Raw genomic sequence first — 24,583 nt, 5'->3', positions numbered from 1 at the left:
TTTAAAGGAGAGGTGAGAATTTTTGGGTGAAAATTTTTGGAAACTAAACGCGCCCAAATCCTGGTGGAAGTCACGCTCTCGTTCGTGTGTGCTGATCCGTGGCGACGAGAGCGACGTGGGGGCCCATTGGGCTTTCTCTCATGCAATACGAAATGGATTCTTTCTAGGAAAGAAAGTGTGTTTTCAAGATAAGGTTGGTGTTTTTCTTCTCTGCTCTGTTTTTCGGTTATTTTCCTCAGAATAAAGATAGAACGCACTGTTAGTATCTAAATGTCCTAAGGGTGTGTTTGGTTGAACTGTGACTTTTAGAAAAGTTGCTGCGAGCTGTGGGCTGTGATAAAAGTAGTATAGAAAAGTAGTTGTGGGTAAATTAGAACACTGTTTGGTTGGGTAGTTGTGGCTTTTGAGAAAACTGTTAACCAAACCCACGTGTCATTCACAGCCCTATAACTCAACTCTCTTCTCTTCTCAATGACAAGCGGGCTCCGCTTGTCCGCATTTCCTTCCTCCCGAGCACATGGCGGAGAACATCGCCGGGTCCTCGGGGTGGCGCCGGCGGCTGGCGGAGCAAGCCTGGGGCCCACGACCATGGAGGCTCGCGTCGGCGGTGCGCGTGGCGGATCTCGCCCGTGGGGGTAGAGCTCGTGGCGGTGGCAGCTCGCGCACGGCACAGCTGAGCTTGCACTCCAGGCAGAACCCACCTCGGCAGCGGCCTGCGCGCAACGGAGCTCGCCTGGGGGGCGGAGCCCGAGGCGACGACTAGCGCGGGGTGGATCTCTCCCCAGGGACGCAGCCTGCGGTGGAGGTGCGAGCTCGTGATGCGGCGGTGGGTGGGGCGAGCTCACGGTGCGGCGGCGGGTGCGGCGGTGGGCCGAGCTTGTAGCACGGCGGCGAGGAGACGGAGGGGAGCCAGAGGGGAGGCGCAGGGCCGCCGAAGGTGAGGCGCGGCGAAGGGGAGTCGGAGATGCGCAAGGAAGCAGAGCGTCGCGAGAGAGAGGAATAGAACGAGAAAACGAATCGGTATCTACATTACCAATGGCAGGTGAGTGATTTTGCACCCAAAAGTCAGTAAAAGCAGGGGGAAATGTGCTTTTGAGTTTGTACTAAGCAAAACTGATTTTGGGCAGAAGTAGCTGTGGTTTTTAGGCCCTAACCAAAGGCACTCTAAGTCTTTATGTTCATTAGAAAGTCCAAACAAGTTGGAAAGGCTTTGCTGTTGGGGAAGAAGTTAACTGAAGTCTGAATATCTAAAGCATTGTATTTGCAACCCAGGGGATGGGTCTCAGTTTGCAAGGTAACAGGCGGAGCTACACTAGCACAACTGCAACGAATCCTAGCGGCAAAGCAGGACTGCGACAACCGCAAACTTTTTTTCACCAGTGCCATCGAGGAATATCCCAGTGCCAATCAAGTCACGGTCAGTAGCTTTCATTATCCTGTAAGACCAATAAAGAACACAAATCTCAAACTGCAAGTCCCGCTGTTGAATTGCTTACAAATCTAACTGCAAGTCCCGCTGTTGAATTGCTTGTCAAAACTCCACAATGGATTCTCGGAATATGCAAAAGATTGTTCATTGATCTTCCGATTAGAGTCAAACAAGTAGCCAGGCTGGACCCGTGGTCATCAGACAGTTCAGAATTTATTATTATTTTTTATTTTTGAAAACACTCAAGAGCACCGGGGAGTTATATAAAATTTTGGACACATATGCTGACCGGCTCAACACAAACGAGGCTGCCGAATAGTATCAAACGCGCCATACTACTGAGACTTACGCACACCAACACACGCACACAGTGCGGGACGGGGGTTCGAACCCCCGCCGGCAGCCTCCCATCCTCGGGATGCAGCTGTAAATCATGCAGATCAGTCTTCAATTGTTTTTCTTTTTCCAAGTGTTTTTCAGAGTACAGACCAATGTGGTATCTTGATTTGCAGGCTGCTACTAGTGGTGCGACCACCAGCAGTTCTTCCTGGATAGAACACCTGTTGCACAATACACACCAAAAGAGCAAAATGGGAGCTCGAGTCCGCTAAGCAAATTTTAGCGTCAGCTTTACTAGCCAGATACAACAGCTGAACGGCACGGCTTACAGTAACGATCTTATTGGGCATACTCAGGAGAAAAGATAAAAACAAATATAGACCCCCAGCACATGGTATGGAGTTTATCCAAGAAAAAGGTACCAAACTTGAAAACAAGAGCAGCAACAAAAAAAAAGGTAATGTTGCCAATACTTCACAAACCTGAAAAGAGCGATCAACAGCTACAACTTGAGCACATCGATATTTCCAATCTTTTGTTTAACGGCCTGCAACAAACAAACGAAAGAAACAATGGCTACTCATTGACAAACCTAGAACTCGATTTCAATTACCCCAGAAATTACTAGGGCAGCAGCAGTATTCTTTTTTTACAGGATACACCAGCCATTAATGAAAAACTGGCTTCTCATGGTACAACCTACTACAACATACCCACATTTTCCCCCGCTGTACAGTAATCCTTACAAATGGTGCCCGACTGGCCACAATTCTACAGTTAGTTCAACTCCCTTCAGGTTTTCTTACCAAGGGCTTGACTTTGATCTTTATCCTTGGTTTGGCTGCTGTCCGTGCAGTATCTACAGTTGTCTCCTTGCTTGATATTTGGGGTTCAGAGCTTCGCACTGCCGCTGGTTCAGCACTTTGTGATGGAGCTGGTTCGGCACTTCGCACCGGAGCTGTTGGTGGCCTTGCCGGCAAAACTTCCTGCAACCCTGAAGGTTTCACTATTTTCTGCTGTTCAGGAGTAGCCTTTCCTTCACCTTCCAGCAGCTTTCTGGTTGACTCTTTCTCCATTTTTTTCTTCTCTTTCTTAAGTCGCTTTTTCTCCAGATACTCTGGATCATCTTTCTTATCTCGTTTTTCATCACGTTTCCGCTTTTTATCTTTCTTGTCTTTTTTCTTCCTCTCTTTTGTTTCCACTCCATTCACAGACCCTGGAGCTTGGTTTCCATCGTAGCTGGTGGAGACTACTTCAAGCTGACTACCAGGCTTGTCTACAACTCCCAGAGGATTAACTGCAGGAGAGAACTGATCCTTGGGAAGAACATCCAGCCTTGAATCAGCCGTACACTGTAGTTCCTTGGAAATCTCATGCCTGCCCATTAGTTTAGCATTGCCAATGCTTGCAGACATCCTTGATTCACGGTCATGACATGAGTTCTGTTCCTCAATGTTATGATTGCTTACATTTAATGGTTCAGTTGTGGCTCCAACCATTGGGGCATCCACTGACATAGAACTACATGGACCCGCTTCATTTTCATTTCTTCCACCATGGGAATGGACTCTGTGGTCAGCATCCGACGCTTTACTGGAAGATGCAGTAAGCTTCACCCTAATTTTGACTACATTCCTTCTTTCACTGCAGTTAGATATAGTATCAGCATCTTTAGTGGGTCCAGAGGTAGGTAAGACCTCATGCACACTAGGAGTGCTAGAGGAAGGTTCTTGAGGCCTTGATGGTTGAGGAATCGAGGAATCAGCTTTAGTGTGGTGATCACTACATATGTCCTGGACCACCAGAGGGGGCGTGACAACCTTTGGAACACCAAATAATGTTGGAGACCTGACAATGGAAATATGCCGTTATGAAACCAAAATTAGCATCACAGAATTAAAGAATGGATGCTTGATGACCAAAGATCACATATTTATGACATGGTGGCAATAACGAAACAGGGACATTTAGTCCTTTTCTTTTTAGTTTGTAAAGTAGATCTTAAAGTTGATACAGCTGAAACCCATTTTTTGTCATTTTCTATGTCCCAAGAACTTTGTTCGTGTCTATCGAAGCAGGTGTCACTATCCATACAGGCAGGGGTGGAGAGACAAGGGCCAGTGCTGCAGCATAGACCCAGACAATGAAATCACCCGTACTGCGTTGCTAGGATCTTGCACAATAAGAGCCTGAAATTTTTGATAAATGTATTTTCTCACTCCTGCCCTTGGCTTATTGCAGCATCAAAGGATGGCCACAATACGATTTCAGCTTTTAGAATGTATTTGCAAAACAAGTTTGTTCTAAATGTGTTGAAACATAGTGAGACCAATTTGTCAAGTTAGCACTCACTTGTCTCATTTGGCTCCATCACTGCTTACAGGGATGCTGGGAACTGACTGAATTAGTAGGAATATCAATGTATAGGTAGTAGGTACCAGAACAGATCCAATAGGGCGAATATTAAGTTTGATGCCTTGATGAAATAGTGCATGAGACAAAAAAATCTTGAGTAAAAAGAACATGGAGAGGTTCATGTCCATGTTATTCAAACTGAAATCAGTTTGTATTTTCAAAATACTTCCAAGTCCATTAGGGCTCCGATACGGTCTTTGATAAGGAACTTCGACTAGCAATATCAACAAAATGCAGTCCTTCCAATCACAAATATAGGTAATTAATTTGTCCTAACTTTTTTCTAGCTTTGACGATCAGTAACTGAAAATATGATAAATGAATGGTCAAAATGTTATTTGGAAGACCGTGCCATATTATACTATGCCTTCTAAAAATGGATTAAGGGACTAATACATAACAGCCACATACCCACTACTCTAGATTCATTTTTTTCACAACGCAAACCTTGTGACCAAATATTCTCTTTCTCGCGCCAATTATACCGCCGAAGCATGCTCCTTATTTTCTACATGATTGTCTAAACGTGTGTGTATACGTGTTTAACTGCCGTTTAATTTCATCATTTACACCATCTTTTGACCAGGTTGACCGTCTCCAGGGGTTTAGCGTTTAATTTGGTGACTAGGCCCTAAACTACATGCATACCCTCTTTTTCGTTTACACACGTTTAGGCAAACACTGCTTATACGTGAACGTCACATGGTGCAATAACAAGTAACTAATGGAACAGAATGATGAATACATGTGAACAAAAAATTTGCTAACCTTCCAGCAGCAACTTGCAATATGCAGAACACATGATGACGAAGAAATACATTATTGTATGCTTTTGCACCAGCAAGCAGGTGAAGAAGACCAATTAGAGTTGTCAAACTTATTTGATCATTAAATTGGGGAACAGTACTTGCTTGACATAAACGCAAGACATGAACAGCCAACTTCATCGCTCCTGCAACAAGTGCATGTCAAAAGAAATCAAAGCATGCAAAAAAGCTAAAAAGTACTCCAGCAAGCCAACCTCGCAAAGACTTTTCTTCATCCACATATTTCAAGAACAATAGCAGAGCTGCATCAAGGCCTTTATGGTGCAATTCAAGATCAATAAGAACCTTGCTAGCTTCAATTCGAACTTTCCATGGTTTGTCCATGTTGCGAAAGGGGGCAATTAGTTCAGAAATGCGATCCTGTAATAATGAGAGGTGAATGTGACATGATAAGCATAGCTGCTGGAAGATGTGGGGAATATAGATGCAATCTTTCTTACAAGGCATATGGAAGATGACACCTTCCTTGCTATTCGTGCAAGGGTACGAATGCAGCTGACAGTCAAGACCCCATTGTAACCAGGCATAAAGCTGCACAAAGGTTTTAAGGCACATAATTACCAACTTTCCAAACAAGACATGTAAATAATAATGCTGTTGGAGGAAGTTCCACAAACTTGTCAAATTGCAAGAGTCGATCAATTCGCTTGAGTAGAGAGGATAGGAAGCCCATGCCCTGTGGAAAAGCTTGAGGTTATTTTTATGAATTCGGTATTTAGGATCGATGCCACAAAAGGATGGCGACATTGATGAAGATGTTAAGCATAGAATTTCAGCTGGCTGGTTGAAATGGCGTCAAACTTCTGGCATCCTTTGTGACAAAAGGGTGCCACAAAAGCTAAAAGGCAAGTTCTATAGGACAGCAATTCGTCCGGCGATGTTATACGGTGCTGAATGTTGGCTACAAAAAGGCGACATGTCCAACAACTGAGTGTAGCAGAGATGCGGATGTTGCGGTGGTTTTGCGGGCACACAAGGAGGGATAGAGTCCGAAACGAAGCTATTCGGGATAGGGTCGGGGTGGCACCAATTGAGGAGAAACTTACCCAACATCGGCTGAGATGGTTTGGACATGTCCAACGGAGGCCTCCTGAGGCGCCGGTGCGTAGTGGGGTTCTTGAGCGGGTCGATTATGTAAAGAGGGGTAGAGGTAGACCTAAACTGACTTGGGATGAGTCGGTTAAGAGAGACCTTAAGGATTGGAATATCTCTAAAGAGATAGCTTTGGATAGGAGCGCTTGGAGACTAGCTATCAATGTGCCTGAACCATGACATTTATTTCTTTTGGGTTTCATCTCTAGCCTAACTCCGCCTATGCTGACTGGAAGACTCTCTCTCCTGAGTCGTCTCAGCATAGCCGGTCCCAAGCCCGGGTAAAGGAGGAGGGTTGCGTTAGGTTTTGGCAAACCAGCATAAAAATAGCCACTCTAATGGATTTGAAACCCACAAGAAACTTGTTGGGGCGTAACCCTTCATCTCTAGCCTACCCCAACTTGCTTGGGAAAAAAGGCTATGTTGTTGTTGTTGTATCAGTATCTTGAATGAAATTTGTGAACAGCATTAAAACAGCAGCTGGCAACATTTCAAAGGCATGAGTGGTAAATCCCCAAAAACATCTGGTTATATTCCATTTTCTGTGGCAAAAAAAGCAAAGTGTGAAACAACATTTGCTCTGCTTTGATTGGAATCATTGGGCCTGGATGGAATCCACTTTTATCAGTTTGGATCAGGGGCGGAGCTGGGCCTGGGCCAAGCCTAGGGCCACTCAGTAGAGATGATGGGCTAGCTGGGCTGGGCCTATACATCTACATTAGCTCCAATACAGGAAATACAGCCCAACACCTAGGGCCATGGCCCTAGTGGCCCTAGGCTTTCCTCCGCCACTGGTTTGAATTGCCCTAATGTCATGCAGATCTCCAGTGTAAATTTCAACAGGATTGAATAAATAAAGCACTAGATTTATAATACCAGTTAACAGGTGTACAAAACAATACAGTATGTCCTATATGGTAAAGCAAACTCTATCTGGAACAGATTAGCTTAATTCCATGAATGTGAACACATATTTTCATAACTAATCATCATTTTTTTTATCTTACCAAGCATACAGGCACAATTTTGCATAACTGATTTGTCGAAATGCGTCTAACATTAAATATAAGTCATACTTTATTAGATGATATGCATCCATACAAACCTGCTGGCCTAATTCCAGTTCGCCTATTGCTTGTACCATTGCAGATAGCCAGTACACATCAGAGTAAATATTTCCGTTGTTATCATTGTACTGAAAATGGGGCATACAAAAACATGCAACCATTAGAGATTATGAAAGAATGCAAGAATCATGAATGATGAACAACAATTGAACACATATTTTCATAACTAATCATCATTTTTTTTATCTTACCAAGCATACAGGCACAATTTTGCATAACTGATTTGTCGAAATGCGTCTAACATTAAATATAAGTCATACTTTATTAGATGATATGCATCCATACAAACCTGCTGGCCTAATTCCAGTTCGCCTATTGCTTGTACCATTGCAGATAGCCAGTACACATCAGAGTAAATATTTCCGTTGTTATCATTGTACTGAAAATGGGGCATACAAAAACATGCAACCATTAGAGAATTATGAAAGAATATGCATAGAATCATGAATGATGAACAACAATTACTCTATGATTTATGAAAAATAAAATTAATATGGTTACTGGATCATAGATGGAAATTTAAGAAAATGAAAACCAGAAAGCTGCAGCAACCTTAAGGAGCTGAAGAATAAACTCAATGGCTCCCTTTGGGCTATTCTTGTCTGATGATCTAACAAGAGCTACCGCATGGGGGATCGCCTAATAAAAGGAACATAAAAACATTAAATTTCATCAGATCTTGTATGCTACAAACAACAATGGCTTAGGAAACCACAATAACTGAACTATTAGCACGATCAGCAGCAACTGAATTTAAATTGTCCAAGTATACTTCTGCAAACAATGAAATGCTTGAACATAAGGTTGAGGGGAACCCCAAAAATATCAATTTCCCTGTATAATCAGATTTGGACATTCTCTTGTCAAACATTACCATTTTCCCAAGGAAAAAAAACAAAACCCCATGAACATGCCACATTTCGAATTACTTCAAGAGATAAATGAACATCAAATGTTGTATTTCAATTGGACTGTCATATAATAGATTATATAAGACGACTATGCATTACATCAACAGATAAGAGTTTGATCTGCTACAATCAAGGTAGATAAATATCTCATACATTTGACAATACAGTTTGTTGTGTGGTGATATGCGCATTTTTTTAATCTCAAGACTAATATTAATTATTGGGTTTGTTATCTTAAGTCTTTCATTTCTTATTGAGAATAATGACAGCGTAAAGAAAGGTAAACCGATGAGATTCTGGAACATATATGCAGAAGACATACACTGGTACCAATCTGGCAATGTAAATAATAGTGGTTGCTTGCTAGAATACACAAGAATAAATATTTTTCTATATTCTAAAGACAACATTCCATCATGTATTTTAGAAAATAATTCTAACATTGCATACCGTTCTTATATTGCCCAAATCAGCTCTATATTATTTTATTGAAATGTGCATGACAAACTAATATACATAGTTCCAGATACAAGAAATGTTTTAAATACTGCTCTACATCGCATTATTTTGCCATGGATACTCACAAAACAACTCCTACCTCAAAGCATTACCTCAAGAACAAAGTACTCTGGGATATCATGGAAGTCGTTCGGCCTATCAGTAAAACAGAATGATACTTAATTAACCTTAAGTGCAAAAAAAAACAAGTATACATGATAACTCCTGACAAGGGAGAAAAAGTTATGCACAGTGCAGATTTTGACCTGGGCATTCCAATATCTGCATCAAAGCGATGGCTTTTATAAAACTTAACAAGATGAAGCAGCCCAGCAAAATCAGTTGCCTGAACGAAGCAAAATAAACTCATGTAAGATACTTGTGGAAAATTAGATGCATCCAAACAAGATTCCTAGAAAAAAAGGGAAAGAACTACATTATTTCCCGTTTTGCTGCTGAGCAGTGTAAAACAAATGCATATATCACAACATGAAATGTATAAAGTAATTTATGTTAAGATGCTTCAGTACTATCAATCAATGGCTCGTTTATGTAACCATTCACTGCCAATCTACATTGCTTGCAGGAGCAAGGAGAACTTCCTGGCGCATTCTAATTTCATTTTCATTGTTAATTTTATTATTTTCTTTAGTCTATATCACTCCATATACAACTTTTATCTGAAATACATTCTCATCTTATTCTTTTTCTTTGATTTTCATCACATCATTAAGTACTCACTATCAAAAATACGTCAATTCTTGAAATGAAGAAGTATGCAGAAGCTACTTTTTTGGGGGCTATAACATGAATCTAAAAATCCATAAAAGCCTATATTACAGCAATTTCATTCACACATACAACCCATAAATGCGTAGACTTTGGTTTTCAAATATCTCGAAATGGACTTGTCACTGAATCTGTACAGCAATTATATGACTGACAAAGAGTAGCAAACACTACAGAAGCATACCTCAGATGCTGTAACTGCTAATGCATATGCCGCTTCAACTCTAACTCTCCAGAAGGCCTGGATTTAACTAATCTGTTACATAACATTGACATATAAGATTTCAAGAAACAGGTTTGGGAACTTGAAATACCTTTGTGTCGTTTAGGAAATTATTGAGGGCATTAATCACAGCAGAAGAAAGTTGAGGTAATTTCTCCAGGACAGATATTGCCTGTGATTGTGAAATAACATCTTTGTCTTTCTCCAATTGATTGATCTGCCAGATGGTTCAAAATTTGAAATAAGAAAGGGAGAAAAAAACAGCATACATCTATTGATCCTAACACCATATTCAACTGATCAATATTGCTATGCTGCATCCAAAGCTAAAAACTACTGACACAAATCCAATATGCATCACTGAAAAGTTCGAGAGACAAAGGAAATGTGCAAGCTAGTTTACTTATCAAAATCTTATTTTCGTAACTTCCATCAGTCTTACGGACAGTTATCCTAATCTAACACCTAATTCACCAGATAATAAATACTTTAAACTAACTTATGGACATATGATGCATCTGTTTGAATCGCCAAGGAAGCACCACCATCAATAGTGAAAGAGAATATGGCCAGGAATAATAGATGCATTCCAAGGGGCAATAGCCGGTTACATATATAGGCAAGGAACCCTAATGGTTTATAGAATACCATCAGTCAGGGGATCCTTGCATTGTACATGAAGGACGCACCTAACCTAGGGCCGGCACACACATGGATGGTGCGGCCAGACTCCAAGGGCCCTGTTGGGCCAAACCAAGCACACAGCCCATGAGGGCATACACATAATTCTAACACGCCCCCGCAGTCCGATCGGTAGCACCGCGAACGTTCAGACTGGACCGAAACTCATCGAAGATCGTTGTAGGCAGCCCCTTGGTGAAGATATCAGCGTACTGTGATGTAGTCGGTACATGAAGAACGCGAACATCACCTGCTGCCACACGATCTCGAACGAAGTGAAGATCAATCTCGATGTGCTTGGTGCGTTGATGCTGGACGGGGTTGGCAGTCATGTACACCGTGCTGATGTTGTCACAGTATACCAGAACTGCACGACGAAGGGGAGCGTGGAGCTCATGAAGAAGCTGTCGCAGCCAGGACACCTCGGCAACTGCATTGGCGACGGCGCGATACTCGGCTTCGGCGCTGGATCTAGAGACTGTATTCTGCCGCTTGGAGGACCATGAGACCAGATTGTCCCCAAGAAACACAGCGAAGCCCGAGGTGGACTTGCGCGTTTCGGGACATCCCGCCCAGTCTGCGTCGGAGTAGACCACCAATTCGGCTAAGGAAGAAGGCCGAAGGACCAGACCCATATGCAACGTGACACGGATGTACCTGAGAATCCGCTTGAGAGCAGTGAGATGCGGCTCCCGTGGATCATGCATGTACAGACAGATCTGCTGAACAGCATAAGCGATGTCCGGCCGAGTGAAAGTGAGGTACTGTAGGGCGCCAGCAAGGCTCCGGAAATCAGTAGCATCCTGAACAGGAACCCCATTAGCAGAGAGCTTGGGGTTGCAATCCACCGGAGTAGAAACAGGCTTGCAGTCAGCCATGCCCGCGCGATTGAGGATATCAATCATGTACTGGCGCTAGGAAAGGAACAAACCATCGCCAGTTCGCTGCACCTACATGCCCAAGAAGTGATGAAGCTCACCCAAATCCTTTATGGCAAACTCCTGCTGCAGAGCCGTGATCGTGCGGCGAAGGAGCTCTGTCGACGAAGCAGTGAGGACAATGTCATCCACGAAGAGAAGATAGACAGTGTCGGAGCCGCGACGAAAGACAAACAGTGAAGTATCGGATCTGGCCTCAACAAATCCAAGTGATAGCAGATGCGCAGTAAAGCGACTGTACCAGGCCCGAGGAGAGATTTGTTCAGGCGGCAAACATAATCCGGATGAGCGGGATCCTCAAAACCAGACGGCTGAGCACAGTAGACTGTTTCTGACAGAGTACCATGGAGGAAGGCGTTCTTCACGTCCAGCTGATGAATGGGCCACTGACGAGAGAGAGCAAGTGAGAGCACTGTCCGAACTGTGGCGGGCTTCACAACTGGGCTGAAAGTCTCATCAAAATTCACACCGGGACGCTGAGAGAAACCACGAAGAACCCATCTGGCTTTATACCGTTCAAGAGAGCCGTCTGCCCGAAACTTATGCTTGAAGATCCATTTTCCAGAAACAACATTGGCCCGCGGCGGACGCGGAACAAGATCCCAGGTGGAGTTCTAGAGAAGAGCTCGGTGTTCTTCCTCCATGGCGGCCCGCCAGTTGGGGTCGGCAAACCACCACGGAAGGTCTTCGGCACAGGAGAGAGTGGGGCGGCGTGCAGGAGAGGCCGAGGCGGCATCCAAAACCCACTCTTCGCCCGAGTGCGCATCGGATGCGCATTCACCACTGGACTGACAGGCGCCGCACCCTTGGGTAAGGGGGCAGCAGGCGGAGCCGTAGTCGTCGCAGCCGGTGCTGGTGACTCCAGGGGCGCTAAGCCGGGAGGAACTCGGGGCGCACGCCTGGTGTAGACTCGGAGAGGAGCGGAGCCAGCCGCGCCGGGAGAAGGTGCAGCCACGCCTGGCGGCACAGTGCCGGGGGAGAGCGTAGCCGCACGTGGTTGTGCGGGAACGCCGGGGGTGGAGGCCGCACGTGGCTGTGCGGGGGCGCCGGTGGTGGAGGGCGCGATCGGCGTCAGCGGAGGGGCAGCAGCCGAGGTAGCGCTGCGCGACGCCGGTGCAGGGGGGCGCGCTCGGCGAGCAACGGGCTCGAGCTAGCACTGCGACCAGAAGTACCTGCAGGGAGAGGATATGACAGTCCGATAGGAGCTGGCATATGGTCAGTGATGTCCAAAAAATCAAGATCCGCGGGTCTAAGGGCGGGGGATTGCTCGGCAAAGGGAAAGGCGGCTTCATCGAAGATGACGGTAACGGGAGATGATGACTTTGTTTGTGGCAAGATCAAGGCATCAATAACCCTTATGATGAGCAAAGTAACTGAGGAAGACACAAAGCTGAGCGAGGGGCGAGCTTGTGTGGTGCAGTGGCCAGGGTTAACCAAACCGTCGGTAACCGGACCGGTTTGACCGGTTACCGGTCAAACCGGTCCGGACCGGTTCCGGTTTGGTCCGGTATGAAACCGGTCTAAATTCAAAATTTAAATTTAAATTCAAAAAAATGAAAAAATCCCAAAAAATTCCTAAAAATATTTCAAGGTGCGATGAATCTAATGGTGTCAAATTTTCTCAAAAATTCGTTTATTTAGTATAGTTTGCGGGGATTTGAAGTTAAACAAAAAAAGCGTGCATACAAAAGTATACAAATACAATGTAAAAGTAGTACAAAAGAGGGTTGGAGGGTTCATTTAGACTAAAATATGTTATACAAACATTTATTTAGTATACTTTGCGGGCATTTGAATTTAAACTAAAAAAGAAAAAAAATTGAATTTGACCGGTTACCAGCCAAACCGGCCGGTATACCGGTCAAACCGACCGGTATACCGGTGTAACCGGTCGGTATACCGGTACGAACCGGTTGAACTGGGAAGTTTAAATTCAAATTTGGATTTGACCGGTTCCGACCGGTAACCGGCCAAACCGGACCGGTATACCGGAACCGGAGGCCGGCGGTTACCAGTCACCGGTCGGATAATTAAACCCTGGCAGTGGCGGTGAGATTGGGGTAGCACTTGCAACCGAAGACACGAAGGTGCTCATATGTTGGCGGGGAGCCAAACAGTCTCATGTGGGGAGAAGTGGCCGAGTGTCTTGGTTGGGAGGATATTCAGCAGGTGAGTTGCGGTATGGAGGGCTTCAACCCAGAAGGAGGGTGGAGCGGACGCCTGAAACAGAATCGAGCGAATAATGTTGTTGGTAGTACGAATTATGCGCTCAACTTTACCGTTTTGGGCGGAGGTGTAGAGGCAGGACATGCGTAGGTGGATGCCACTAGTCAGAAAGAACGTGCGGGCACTGGAGTTGTCAAACTCTTTGCCGTTGTCGCACTGAATCGCCTTGACAGGAGCACCAAACTGGGTACGCACATAAGCAAAGAAGCGAGTCAGAGTCGAATACGTGTCAGACTTAAGGCGTAATGGAAAAGTCCATAAATGGTGAGAATAATCATCAAGAATGACTAAATAATATTTATAACCCGAAACACTGACAATGGGGGAGGTCCACAAATCACAGTGTATGAGATCAAACTTATTAGTTGCACGAGATGATGACACACTAAAAGGTAGGCACACATGACGCCCAAGCTAACACGCATGACACAAAGAGGAGCCGTCGTCTGTGGAGCACGCCGGAAGGACGGGAGACAGCTTGACGAGAGCTTCACGTCCGGGATGGCCAAGGCGACGGTGCCACAGGGAGGCGGAGGATGCAGCGACCAGGGAGTGAGCTGGAGGAAGGTGCAGAGGGTACAGGGGTCCGGAGCTATTGCACCTGACGATCAGTCTCTTGGACAGGAGATCCTTCACAGAACAGCCAGCAGGGTCAAATTCAACAGAACAATTGTTATCGATAGTAAATTGGCGTACTGAAATGAGATTCTTAATAAGCTGTGGAGACACAAGCACATTATTAAGACGAAAAGAATGAGATAAATCAGTAGAGCCAGTGCTGATAACAGGAAGTGATCCATTGCCAACAACAATGGAGGAAGGTGTAGATGACCCTGGTGCTGTGGACTGAGACAACGAATGCAAGTGCGAGGTCATATGAGAGGAGGCACCTGAGTCGAAGTACCAGTCGGAAGTCCGTGGCTAGTTCAGTGTCATCGTACCGAACGTCGAGGCGAGAGATTGCTGGTCCCACGACGGGAGACCAGCAAGGGGGTTGTAAAACCCTGGAGAAGCTGTAGACCACTGGGAGGGGGCGGCGCTGGGGGTCGCCGGGACAGCCGCCTGCTGCTGTTGCGGCTGAGGCGTCATCAGCGCCTGCTGGTGCTGCTGCTGCTGCTGCAGGGGGCGAGCTGGAGGGCGGGGCCCGGGCCACATCTGGATGGAACCTGTCCAGGGATTCTAGAAGGTCGGCCACGGCCCAGGCTGCCCCCCTTTGCCCCGCCAGAGGGCTGCTGGGAAGATGTACCGGTGTCCTTCTGGCCGCCGTTGCCACTGCCGCGCTTGCTGCGGCGGCTCTTGGAGGGCTTCGTCGGAGCGCCCCCGGAGCCAGACCCGCCGCTGCCCTTGGGGGCGCCACTGCCGCCTGCAGGGACGGGCGAGGCGGTCTGGGTGGCGACGAGGGCGGTCGGTGTCGCCGCCTGATGCGCGAAGGTGAGTTCCTCCAAGCGCAGGGCCTCTTCGCCTCGAGGAAGGAGGGGAAGGGCTGGCTGCGCCGAAGGTGAAGCCCGATGTTGGCGAAGCGCTCGTTGAGTCCCCGGATGAGGTTGAGGACGAGAGTCCGATCGGAGATGACCTCGCCAAGCGCGCCGAGGTCAGTGGCCATCCGTTGGAGACGCCTGCAATAATCTGTGATGGACAGATCACCTTGGGAGAAGCCGCGAAACTCAGCGTCGAGGTAGAGAGCGCGCGTCTCGCGGTTGCCGAGGAACTAGGTCTCCACAGCGCGCCAGGCGTCACGTGCGGAGATGGCGCCGGCGGAGATGGTGTCGGCGAGGTCGTCGGAGATGGATCCGAGGATCCAGGACTTCACGACACAGTCCATGCGCGCCCAGTCAGGTTGGGCAGCGGCAACGGAGGCGTCGGAGAGGATGTGATCCCGAAAAGAGAACTTGCCGACGACGAGAAGAAACTGATCCCGCCAGCGAGCGTAGTTGCCGGAGACGTCGAGGACGATGGGGATCAGGCTCCGGATGTTCTGGACCGCCACAGCCTGCGCGTGGAGGTTCACGATGGCAGCAGCCTCGTGAAGAAGCAGGGCGTGGTGAAGATCCTGGGGGCCGGAGTCGGAGGGGCCACCGGCGTCCTGATCGTCGTTGTCGGAGAAGGGTGGAGCAGCGGCGCGCTCGCGCTCAGCGCGCGCTAGGGCATCGCGCTAGCGAGCGGCGGCGGCATCGCACTCCTTGGCAACCGCGATGGCTTCCTCCTGCGCTAGGGTGACGCGAGCTAGGGCAGCCTCGCGCGCCGCCCAGCGCTCAGCCTTGGCTGCAGCGGCGGCGGCCTTGGCAGCCTCGGCCTCGGCCTCGGCCTCGGCGGCGGCCGCAGCAGAGGGTGAGAGAGACCCGGCCATGGGTGTGGTCGCAACACGGGGGATTCCGGCGCGAGGGCGCAGCCAGGGAGGCGCGCTAGGGCAGCGGAAGGAGAGGCGGGCGATGAACCCGGACTCGTGATACCATGAAAGAGAATATGGCCAGGAATAATAGATGCATTCCAAGGGGCAATAGCCGGTTACATATATAGGCAAGGAACCCTAATGGTTTATAGAATACCATCAGTCAGGGGATCCTTGCCTTGTACATGAAGGACGCACCTAACCTAGGGCCGACGCACACATGGATGGTGCGGCCAGACTCCAAGGGCCCTATTGGGCCAAACCAAGCACACAGCCCATGAGGGCATACACATAATTCTAACAAATAGATATGTCTATCTAAAAATCTTAAAGATAGGAAGGCACCCACATCCTGGTAACACTTGACAAGATGTGATATGTACCAGAGGATGCACATGTGATGCATTAGAACTTATCAAGTAGTCACAAGGCAAGCTCATACGTGGAACTACCTTCAAGAAATAGGTATGAAGGGGTAAGAGTCACAGGAAAGAGTCTGACAGCGTGACTCTCCTTTGATACCTAAAAAACTAGATGTACTAGCACATCTCGTAGCTCAATCTTCACTATTAAGTACTAACACAATGAATTTGGGAAATATCATCATAGATTTAAAGAGAGGGGAGCACTTCTCTCATGGTTAAACGTCTTAAATCAACAACCACAGAAATTCTTCAGCATCAACTTACTCCATGTGTGCAGTACCAGCATCAATATTCAATAATAATTAATAAATTATCAATTTCAAACAGATGAAACACAGGAGTCCCTTTTTATCAACAAATATTAAGTTTATATGGTAATACGCACCCACATCTGAACAGGCTGGTGAAAGTGGATCTCAGCAAGATATTCCATTTCTGGGTCTACTCTAATCCATTGTAAAGGCGACTCGATGCTGCATAAGTCAGCAATGTAAGTGAGAGATCAAAAAAATGGGGAAAACGAGTAAATAACAGATGAAAAAGGCAGATTTGTGAAAATAGACCTTGTGCGGTTCTCTTGAGTAGAGACATCTATGTTGTCATCAGAACCATCAAATTTGGTGCTTTTTTTCGATTTCCAAACACGTTTCGCTGCTACTTTGGAATGGCACTGTATTTCAATCACCTGCAAAGCTTCACCAGCCATTGGGAGAACTGGATGATCGTATGCCCCATCAGTTTCATGAACCCGTACACTCATCATTCCTGGCCATCCAGCATCGCCTTCTCGAGTGTCACCATTGGTATGACTATCGGAATCAGGTGTAGCTTTTGCAGTGCAACCCCTTGAAACGGCCAATTCAATCATATTCCGTTTTTTGCTATATGAGATTCCCAATCTTCCAAGAAGAATGATATGGATTTAAGTACAAGGAGATAATGAATAAAGAATGTTGACATTGGAAACATTCAAACAACAAATAAGGTCATTCACCTCATAACCGGACATCCACAAGACTCGACCCACCGTGGAAAGAATTCCTTTAGGAATGGGCGTTCGAGGTTACCAACCTTATTTGCAAGGTGTCTGAACTGAATAAGAGGAAGTAAAAGAATAAATTCGAGTCCGGGTGAAGTATGATTTTGCTGCTAAATCCATATTACATGTGTATTTGTCAATAACATGAGTGTTGAAAGGGATAGAAATAATTTATATACTGAGTGCAGAAATATCCCACATTATAATGTAACACCATCATAAGTAAGACCACATACCATATTCCTCAGCATTGCTGCTACTGTGATTGGGCTCAGTATACTGTAAAAGCAGCACTACCTCCAAAATGCAAGTTCTTACTTCGATTGCATAACTAAATTTTTTATACTTAAAAACTTTTTAGAGAATATAGGTCCTCCTTATTTATTTCATCCTATTCTACCCTTACTAACCTTATGTTCATACTAGGTAATTATGCCCGTGCGTTGCTACGGACAAAGTTGGTACATGTATCGGATATATATTGGTGCCCATGTGTATTGTAAGGATCTACGTGATCAAGTCGTGGACGGAGGGGGTTGGTCCGACTCGCATACAGGATGGACTAAAGCCCACCTGTCAATAACACAGGCGGACCAAACCAACGTACCAAACCAAAAAATTGGGTGGAAATCTTACTCGCTTTAGTAATAGGTATAGATAGATTCTCATCAGCAAGTGAGGCTCCCAAAAAGGTGAATGGATGGGAAAGATATGTAGATAGATGCAATGAAATTGACCAAAGTAACATCATAGGGCCAACTGCCAATTTGTTATACCTCTTTCGTACTAAGTGTTCTCGAGGCACGATTTGGGGCCACTATCACCTGCAAAATCTGAAATTGGGATTGATATCAGTCTATCAGAAGCTATATAACTATATTCTAACTAAAAACGATGAAAAAAATCCTCAACTGTGGATATAAATCAAACAGAAGTTGCAGAAAGAACTGGTATCAGAAACTCACTAATTCCTATCATGGATAGTTATGTACTTCTCGCAATCAACTCAGTGCTTAGTCAAAGCGCTCCAATTATGTACACAAACACTCACAATACTGCAAACAGTAGTACTAAAGATGCAATACCTTCCGAAAGGAGTCTGGCCCCATCTGCTTCTCCAACATTTGAAGAACAGCTACCTGTCAAAATTCAGAAAAGAAAACGAATTGAGAGAACAATATGTATAAGCAGATTTTATAGTTCAAATGCTCAAAACTTACTGCCTTCAACGAACGAACTTTCCCATATGAACCAATTGTTTGAGTTCCATATAGATCACTTGAAGCAGCAGGAGAGCTCAAAGCAGTTGCACCACTAACATCAGACTCACATACGGTGCTGTTAGCCTGTTACAAATACAGAACAAGAAGTTAATAATGCTATCCAACGGTCATGTTAGAGTTAGACTGTTAGTTGAATGAACATATAAATGCATGGCTGAAGGAACAATTGCAACACCGAAGCCTTATCCAATCCCGAACACATGTACGAATGTTTTTTCCCTTGCAACAAATGTGTAATTGAAGAGCAGGCATAGGAAACCTATTTCAAGAACTGAAGGTCCAAGTTCTATTTTAACTATCACAGATAACTCTAACAAGATAAATGACCATACAAGGATATATTAGAAAAATAACTAAATATGTGCTGAACTCAACAATTCTGATAACAATGACATCACAGAGACCAATAGCTTCATAGCACCTTTTTCATTATTAGCAGTACAGGCCCTGTTTGGATCCAGGGACTAAAAATAAGTCCCCGTCACATCGGATGTTTGGACACCAATTAGGAGTATTAAATATAGGATAATTACAAAACCAATTGCATAAATGGAGGCTAATTCGCGAGCCGAATCTATTCAGCCTAATTAGTCCATGATTTGACAATGTTGCGCTACAGTAAACATGTGCTAATGCGTGTTTGAGAAAAAATGTGCTAATGATGGATTAATTAGGCTAGATTCATCTCGTGAATTAGTCTTCATTTATGCAATTAGTTTTGTAGTTAGCTCATGTTTAGTCCCCTTAATTGGCATCCAAACATCCAATGTGACACGGACTAAAAACAAGTCGCTGGATACAAGCACCCCCACGTATTCTCCGGCCTTCCTTTGTAGGAAATTTTTTCTGGGAAAATGAGACATCTGTATCCTCATTTCCCAGATTCAACTGAGAAAATTTCAGGTTTTGACTAAACAAGTAGTCAAGTACAAACAATTTTGATTTCGTTTCTAATACATATGATAAATCTATAGGACCCACTACAGAATCTAAGTTTTGAGTCATCTTCGAGATGAATTTGGGTGCCTATTTCTTATTTGCAATGCCACCTATTTCCTCCTAGGTTGGTTGAATTTTTTAAACATCTTTTCTCGAACAAGTTTCTTAAACATTGAAGGATCCCATTGAATTAGGTCTGAAACACAAGTATGAAATATGAAAAAATTTAATTTCATTTTAAAGTAAAATAAAACAAACCTAAGGGATCCCATCAAATCATATACCACAGTATTAACAAATGCATAATATGTGATTTTCGCAAGAACACCAACCTTGAAGCGCCTATACCGTGCCTCATTATTCCCAAGGAAACGCTTGATAAATATCTCAGTAAGAAAACCAGCCAAACCATCCAAAAGCCATTCTGCTGCAGCAGGAAATTATTTGCCAACAATGTTTTATTATGTAATAAGTAATTACTACATAAATTAACAGGTAGAGATGAATTACCATCATTGGCTTCCTCTGCACTTGTGTATATTCCAAACCATTGCTTTGCAAGGGCATAAGCTAGTTTGATTCTTGTGCCAATTATCTGAACTATTTTACAAGTTAGTCACAACATTGAAATTATATCTAGCAATAAATGTGTTCTAAAAGGATACTACAAAATGGTGAACTATAGGACATGAAGCAAAACTTCCATACTGGAATGCAGGTTTACATAGCATTATCAAGGGTCGCCAATTATGTGGGTAAAAGAGTAAACAAGGTAATCCCAAGTAAAAAAGGTAATAGTAGCAGTGGGTCATGGTTCAGGCACATGGATTGCAGATTTTCACACACTCCTATCCAAGGATGACAGGTTCACGAAGCAAAGCAAAAAATAAAAAATATATAAGGCATGCAAACATGCAGTGCACATATAATTTATCATAAACATATTTACTGTCATCTGCTGGAAGTGCCAAGCGAATTGATCAAATTAACAAACATGAAATGTCATACAGGAAAGTACACCAGTTGCTACTAGTTGGAACAAAAAAGACTGATGTAACAAGAGCTTGCACTATCTGCAGAAGTTGTGCATTACTGCATTGTTTACTGATGTTACATGCTCTTACTAGCAAGAGGGGATGGAAGAAAACAGCTAACAAGGAAAATAGCTCAATAGAGAATTATCACGACAAGTAGGCTCTAATAATTAACACATACACATTCACATCTCGTGAAAGAGTAAAGTGCCAAATTGTTGGTCAACCTGAGAGGGAAGTAAATAAGGGAGACACACGCACCTGATCTATAACCTTCTCATCATGCAAGATATCTGAACTGAATATGCATGTGGAGGCTCCTAAGCTTATTGGTAACACTGTCATTTCAGGAGGGAGAAAAATCTGCTTGTACAAACCTAAGGGAAATGTTGTAGAAAGATAGTCTTCGTAACAGCTGCAAAAATGACAATATCAGGAACAGTTATCACTAAAGCGCAAATTTTGAAATCAGTAAAAAACAGGAGCTTGTTGAGATACTAGTAAAATCAACACTGAACTAAGCATTTTTCACATTTTTTTGTTTGGTTAGCACCTGTATGCATCATGGAAAAATGTGATTGTGTTCCGAAGCTTTGACAAAGCAGGGGATAAACATATGTGTGAGACACTTATGTCATTGCCGTCAGGGAGAACTTCAAGTGGCCCAACAACCAAGGATATCCAATGCGCACTAACTGGAGTGTTCAACTTGTACACATAAGTTTTTTTTGTAGGATCTTCCTTGCTTAAGACCTGCATTATGTAGCATAAGCAGAATGTGAATGAGGAAGACCTAAGATCATGAAATGAAATAGTACAAAAAGAGATCATCATGTAACACTCACAAAGAAAAATTTGCTAACAATCTGTAGCAAGTTATTAGTTCTTGTTCCAAAACAAGGAACTCAATGAGTATTTTGCCTCTAGACCCCCATTGTCAATTAAAGACTGAATGCATACCTGGTAAAGTAAGTCACCATTGCTGACAGCGATTAAATCCATGCTAACTGTAAACTCTAGGTCAAATCTGGGTATTATATAAAAAATAAGAAGCATTATTAACATGCAAAAGAAAACATAATGCCAAGATTTGCAAGCAGGGAGGAAATAAAATTTACTTACGGACAGCGTTGTGTAGTGCTATCAATGCAAGGAAACCAACAATGTGCCCGTCTTATCTGACTGCTGCTATGCAGAACATTGCCAACGAAGTGAATGCTAGTTTCAGCCTTCTCCAAAATATAATCTATGTGAACCAGTTTTATGTTCTTCACCTATAATTTATTGCAATGAGGTATCATGTCTCCACATATCCACATATGTAAATAGCTGGTAAATAATGTTTATTAATGTTCATTCTACCTTTTCAGTTTCAGTTTCAATTCCGTTTTCCTTGCCCTTTTCATTTCCATTTTCCTTTTCCTTTTGCTCTTCCATTGCAGAACCATTGCAGCCATTAACAATTTGATCATCAGAAGCTTGAACAGGCTTCAAACCATGTTCTTCAAGCCTCCCACTATTTTCTTCATGCTTTTCACTGTTTTCTTCTAACTGTTGCTCAGTTATTGACTTAACTGATCTCTCATATGACACAATAAGATTTGGTACAGCTTCTCGATTTAAAGACGAAGTATATGTTGAGCATGCTGCATCAGCAGCAGTCTTCAAACATGATATTGAAGACCAATTTGGTTGATCACCTTCATTTTTCCAATAAGGGGAATAGTCAAACTCGGCAGTTTCACCATCCACAAGAATGCTCCTGATTGTCATATTGTCAGCATGTAGAGCAAATGTGTCGTTATCGGCAAGAAGAACTTTTATCTCAGTGTACCTTAATGAATAGACCAAAAACATGTTCTGTCAGCTTCCCACAAAGTCATATTGTCAGCATGTACAGCAAAGTTCATCCAGACTGGTCTCCACTCTCCAATAATATTTGATTTAAACCCTAAACTTGGTTTCCTATGGTTATGATGACTTGACCCTCTAATGTTACAATCAGACAACATTGAAAAATAACTAATATAGAACATGCAGGTTGTACAAGTACATAAATGCAATTCATCGAAAGAACAAGATGTTAGTGTGTACTATTATGCTCCATGTTCAGATTGTGCAGTTTACGAATCTAGCATTAAAAAATCAGTAAATAAATTCATCTGCGACAGGTCTGGGAGAATAATCACAACGACAGCAACTTCCTGATGGTGTCAACCAGACAGCTATACCAACTATGGTAGTTATAATTATAAAGGGCTGCAGTGCACTTTCAATGTGAACAAAATTGTTATTCCCCCAGCCCATTTACTGAGCCCATATGATATTTTCTCAACAATAACTACAAGGAATTATATGCATTGTTTCTGACAAATAAGCAAGACCAAAGATACATGTTTTTTCTAATTTTTCAATACCTGCTTAGAGAAAATGCAATCCCTGTACCTGGACTGCACAAATCGAGTGAGCTAGTTTCAAACAGGAAAGTTAATGGTGTCTTTCATGAACATGTTGAACCATGGAGAGACACATTTTATAGTTATTTATAGTTATGAAAACAAAGCACTGCTTCAAAAAATTAAATGCGGTACATATAGCGGACTACATTGGTTACCAGATGCAACACAGCTGCAAATGACCTTGCATTCACTCAATTTCGATAGTGATAACTTAAACTATTATTTACACATTGCAGCTCATGGTTTTGCAGGACAATGGAGACAGCTCATGGTGCACACGATCATAATTTTGCTCTTTCAGCAGTGTCCTAGTAATTAGTGCCCTCTACTACATGAATCTAGTATGGAAATATGCTAAGGAGGAACTGTCACAACATGAAGCATCATAGGACACATGGTTATATCAGCTAAACCAAACTTAAGGAAAATTCAGACCTCGCAGGTAATTAACATTTGCTGTCCACAGGTAGCAGTACCAAACATTTTATTTTACAGTAAAATAAAATAATTTCGTGGATGCAATTGACAGAATTTTACATTAGGTGCAATTACCGCAGATAATGGGCAACAAAGCACAAGTAGAAGAGCAAAGCTAGATACATTATTAAGCAATCACATTACACAGCTCACTACTCGGGCAGCTGCATTAACTTCAAATAATACCCAGCAATCACATTGCACTATCAAATTCGGACAACTCTGATTTTTGAAAGCAGTCCAATAGAACCATAGTATCTTACAAATCAATCGAAGCATTTTAGCTCCAGTACACCCAAACGCTCGCAACGTATGTGCTCTCCTCTACCGCAAACTCCAAACCCTAACCCTCGCGCCTCAACCCGTCCCTCGCTAAGCAACCCCGAAGAGCAGCTAAACCCGCACAAAACGTTAGGGCACGCGCACCAGGGGAGGGGATCGCAGCTATTTCGGCACATTTAAAGCTGCGGCGCGGCTCACCCGTAGATCAGCTGGTTCTCCATGTCGATGGAGACGCAGAGCTTCTGGTGGAGCACAGTGGCGCCTCCGCCTCCGCCTGCACCGCCACCATCACCCTTTTGCTTCCTCGCCTTTGCCATCCCCGAAGCTCCTCCACGCTTCTCCCCCTCCTCCTCCGCTAGGGTTTGGAAGCTTCTAGAAGGGGCTTGGTCGGAGACCCGTGGGGCTCAGTGAGGCGGAGGTGGTGCTGAGGTACGCCACGTCATCCCGCGGCTGGGGCTCTGAGACGGGAGAGGAGGAGCCGGGGGCGGTTCTTATAGGCCGGGGATGGGCGTCTGGGCGAGCGCTCGCCGGCGCTTGAGCCCGTCGCGGCTCAGATCTTTCGCCGCCCCGGCGAAGAGGTTCTGCGTGGACCCGGTCCACGAGGTCGAGGTGGGGACGGGAGCCTCGGCGCGCGTGAATGACTGACTGGGCGGGGCTGTGTCTTTGTGGTCTATGGACTGGGTTTATCCTAGGTTGCGACAGAAGGCTCTCTTTTCCTTTAGTCCTTGGGAGATTGGATAAGACTTTTTGGCCCAGTAAAC

General features: G+C 44.4%; 1 protein-coding gene across 3 annotated transcripts; it reads right to left on the bottom strand.

Moving 5' to 3' along the window:
* Nucleotides 1-2,341: 2,341 nt before the first annotated feature.
* Nucleotides 2,342-24,366, bottom strand: LOC120679176 (transcription initiation factor TFIID subunit 2-like). 3 transcript variants are annotated; one of them, XM_039960682.1, is made up of 25 exons: nt 24,021-24,366; nt 21,967-22,438; nt 21,727-21,878; nt 21,565-21,631; nt 21,158-21,357; nt 20,866-21,019; nt 20,081-20,165; nt 19,903-19,997; nt 18,569-18,694; nt 18,434-18,487; nt 18,125-18,181; nt 17,304-17,401; nt 16,873-17,208; nt 16,695-16,782; nt 9,742-9,867; nt 9,612-9,668; nt 8,905-8,984; nt 8,752-8,794; nt 7,782-7,868; nt 7,519-7,608; nt 5,628-5,686; nt 5,451-5,541; nt 5,205-5,370; nt 4,952-5,135; nt 2,342-3,616 (listed from the first exon to the last, which is right to left on the bottom strand). In XM_039960682.1, the coding sequence occupies exons 1-25, from the start codon at nt 24,137-24,139 to the stop codon at nt 2,551-2,553; spliced, it is 4,152 nt and encodes a 1,383-aa protein (XP_039816616.1). In that variant the 5' UTR covers nt 24,140-24,366; the 3' UTR covers nt 2,342-2,550. The 3 variants fall into 3 exon arrangements, with proteins under 3 accessions (XP_039816616.1, XP_039816626.1, XP_039816635.1); XM_039960692.1 differs by having other exon boundaries at nt 19,903-19,994; XM_039960701.1 differs by lacking the exons at nt 16,695-16,782; nt 16,873-17,208; nt 17,304-17,401.
* Nucleotides 24,367-24,583: the final 217 nt, after the last annotated feature.

The sequence above is a fragment of the Panicum virgatum genome, chromosome 2K, assembly GCF_016808335.1.
Source record: "Panicum virgatum strain AP13 chromosome 2K, P.virgatum_v5, whole genome shotgun sequence".
Taxonomy (NCBI): Eukaryota; Viridiplantae; Streptophyta; class Magnoliopsida; order Poales; family Poaceae; genus Panicum; species Panicum virgatum.
Note: the sequence above shows the minus strand (reverse complement) of the source record. Positions and strands in the feature narration are given on the sequence as shown.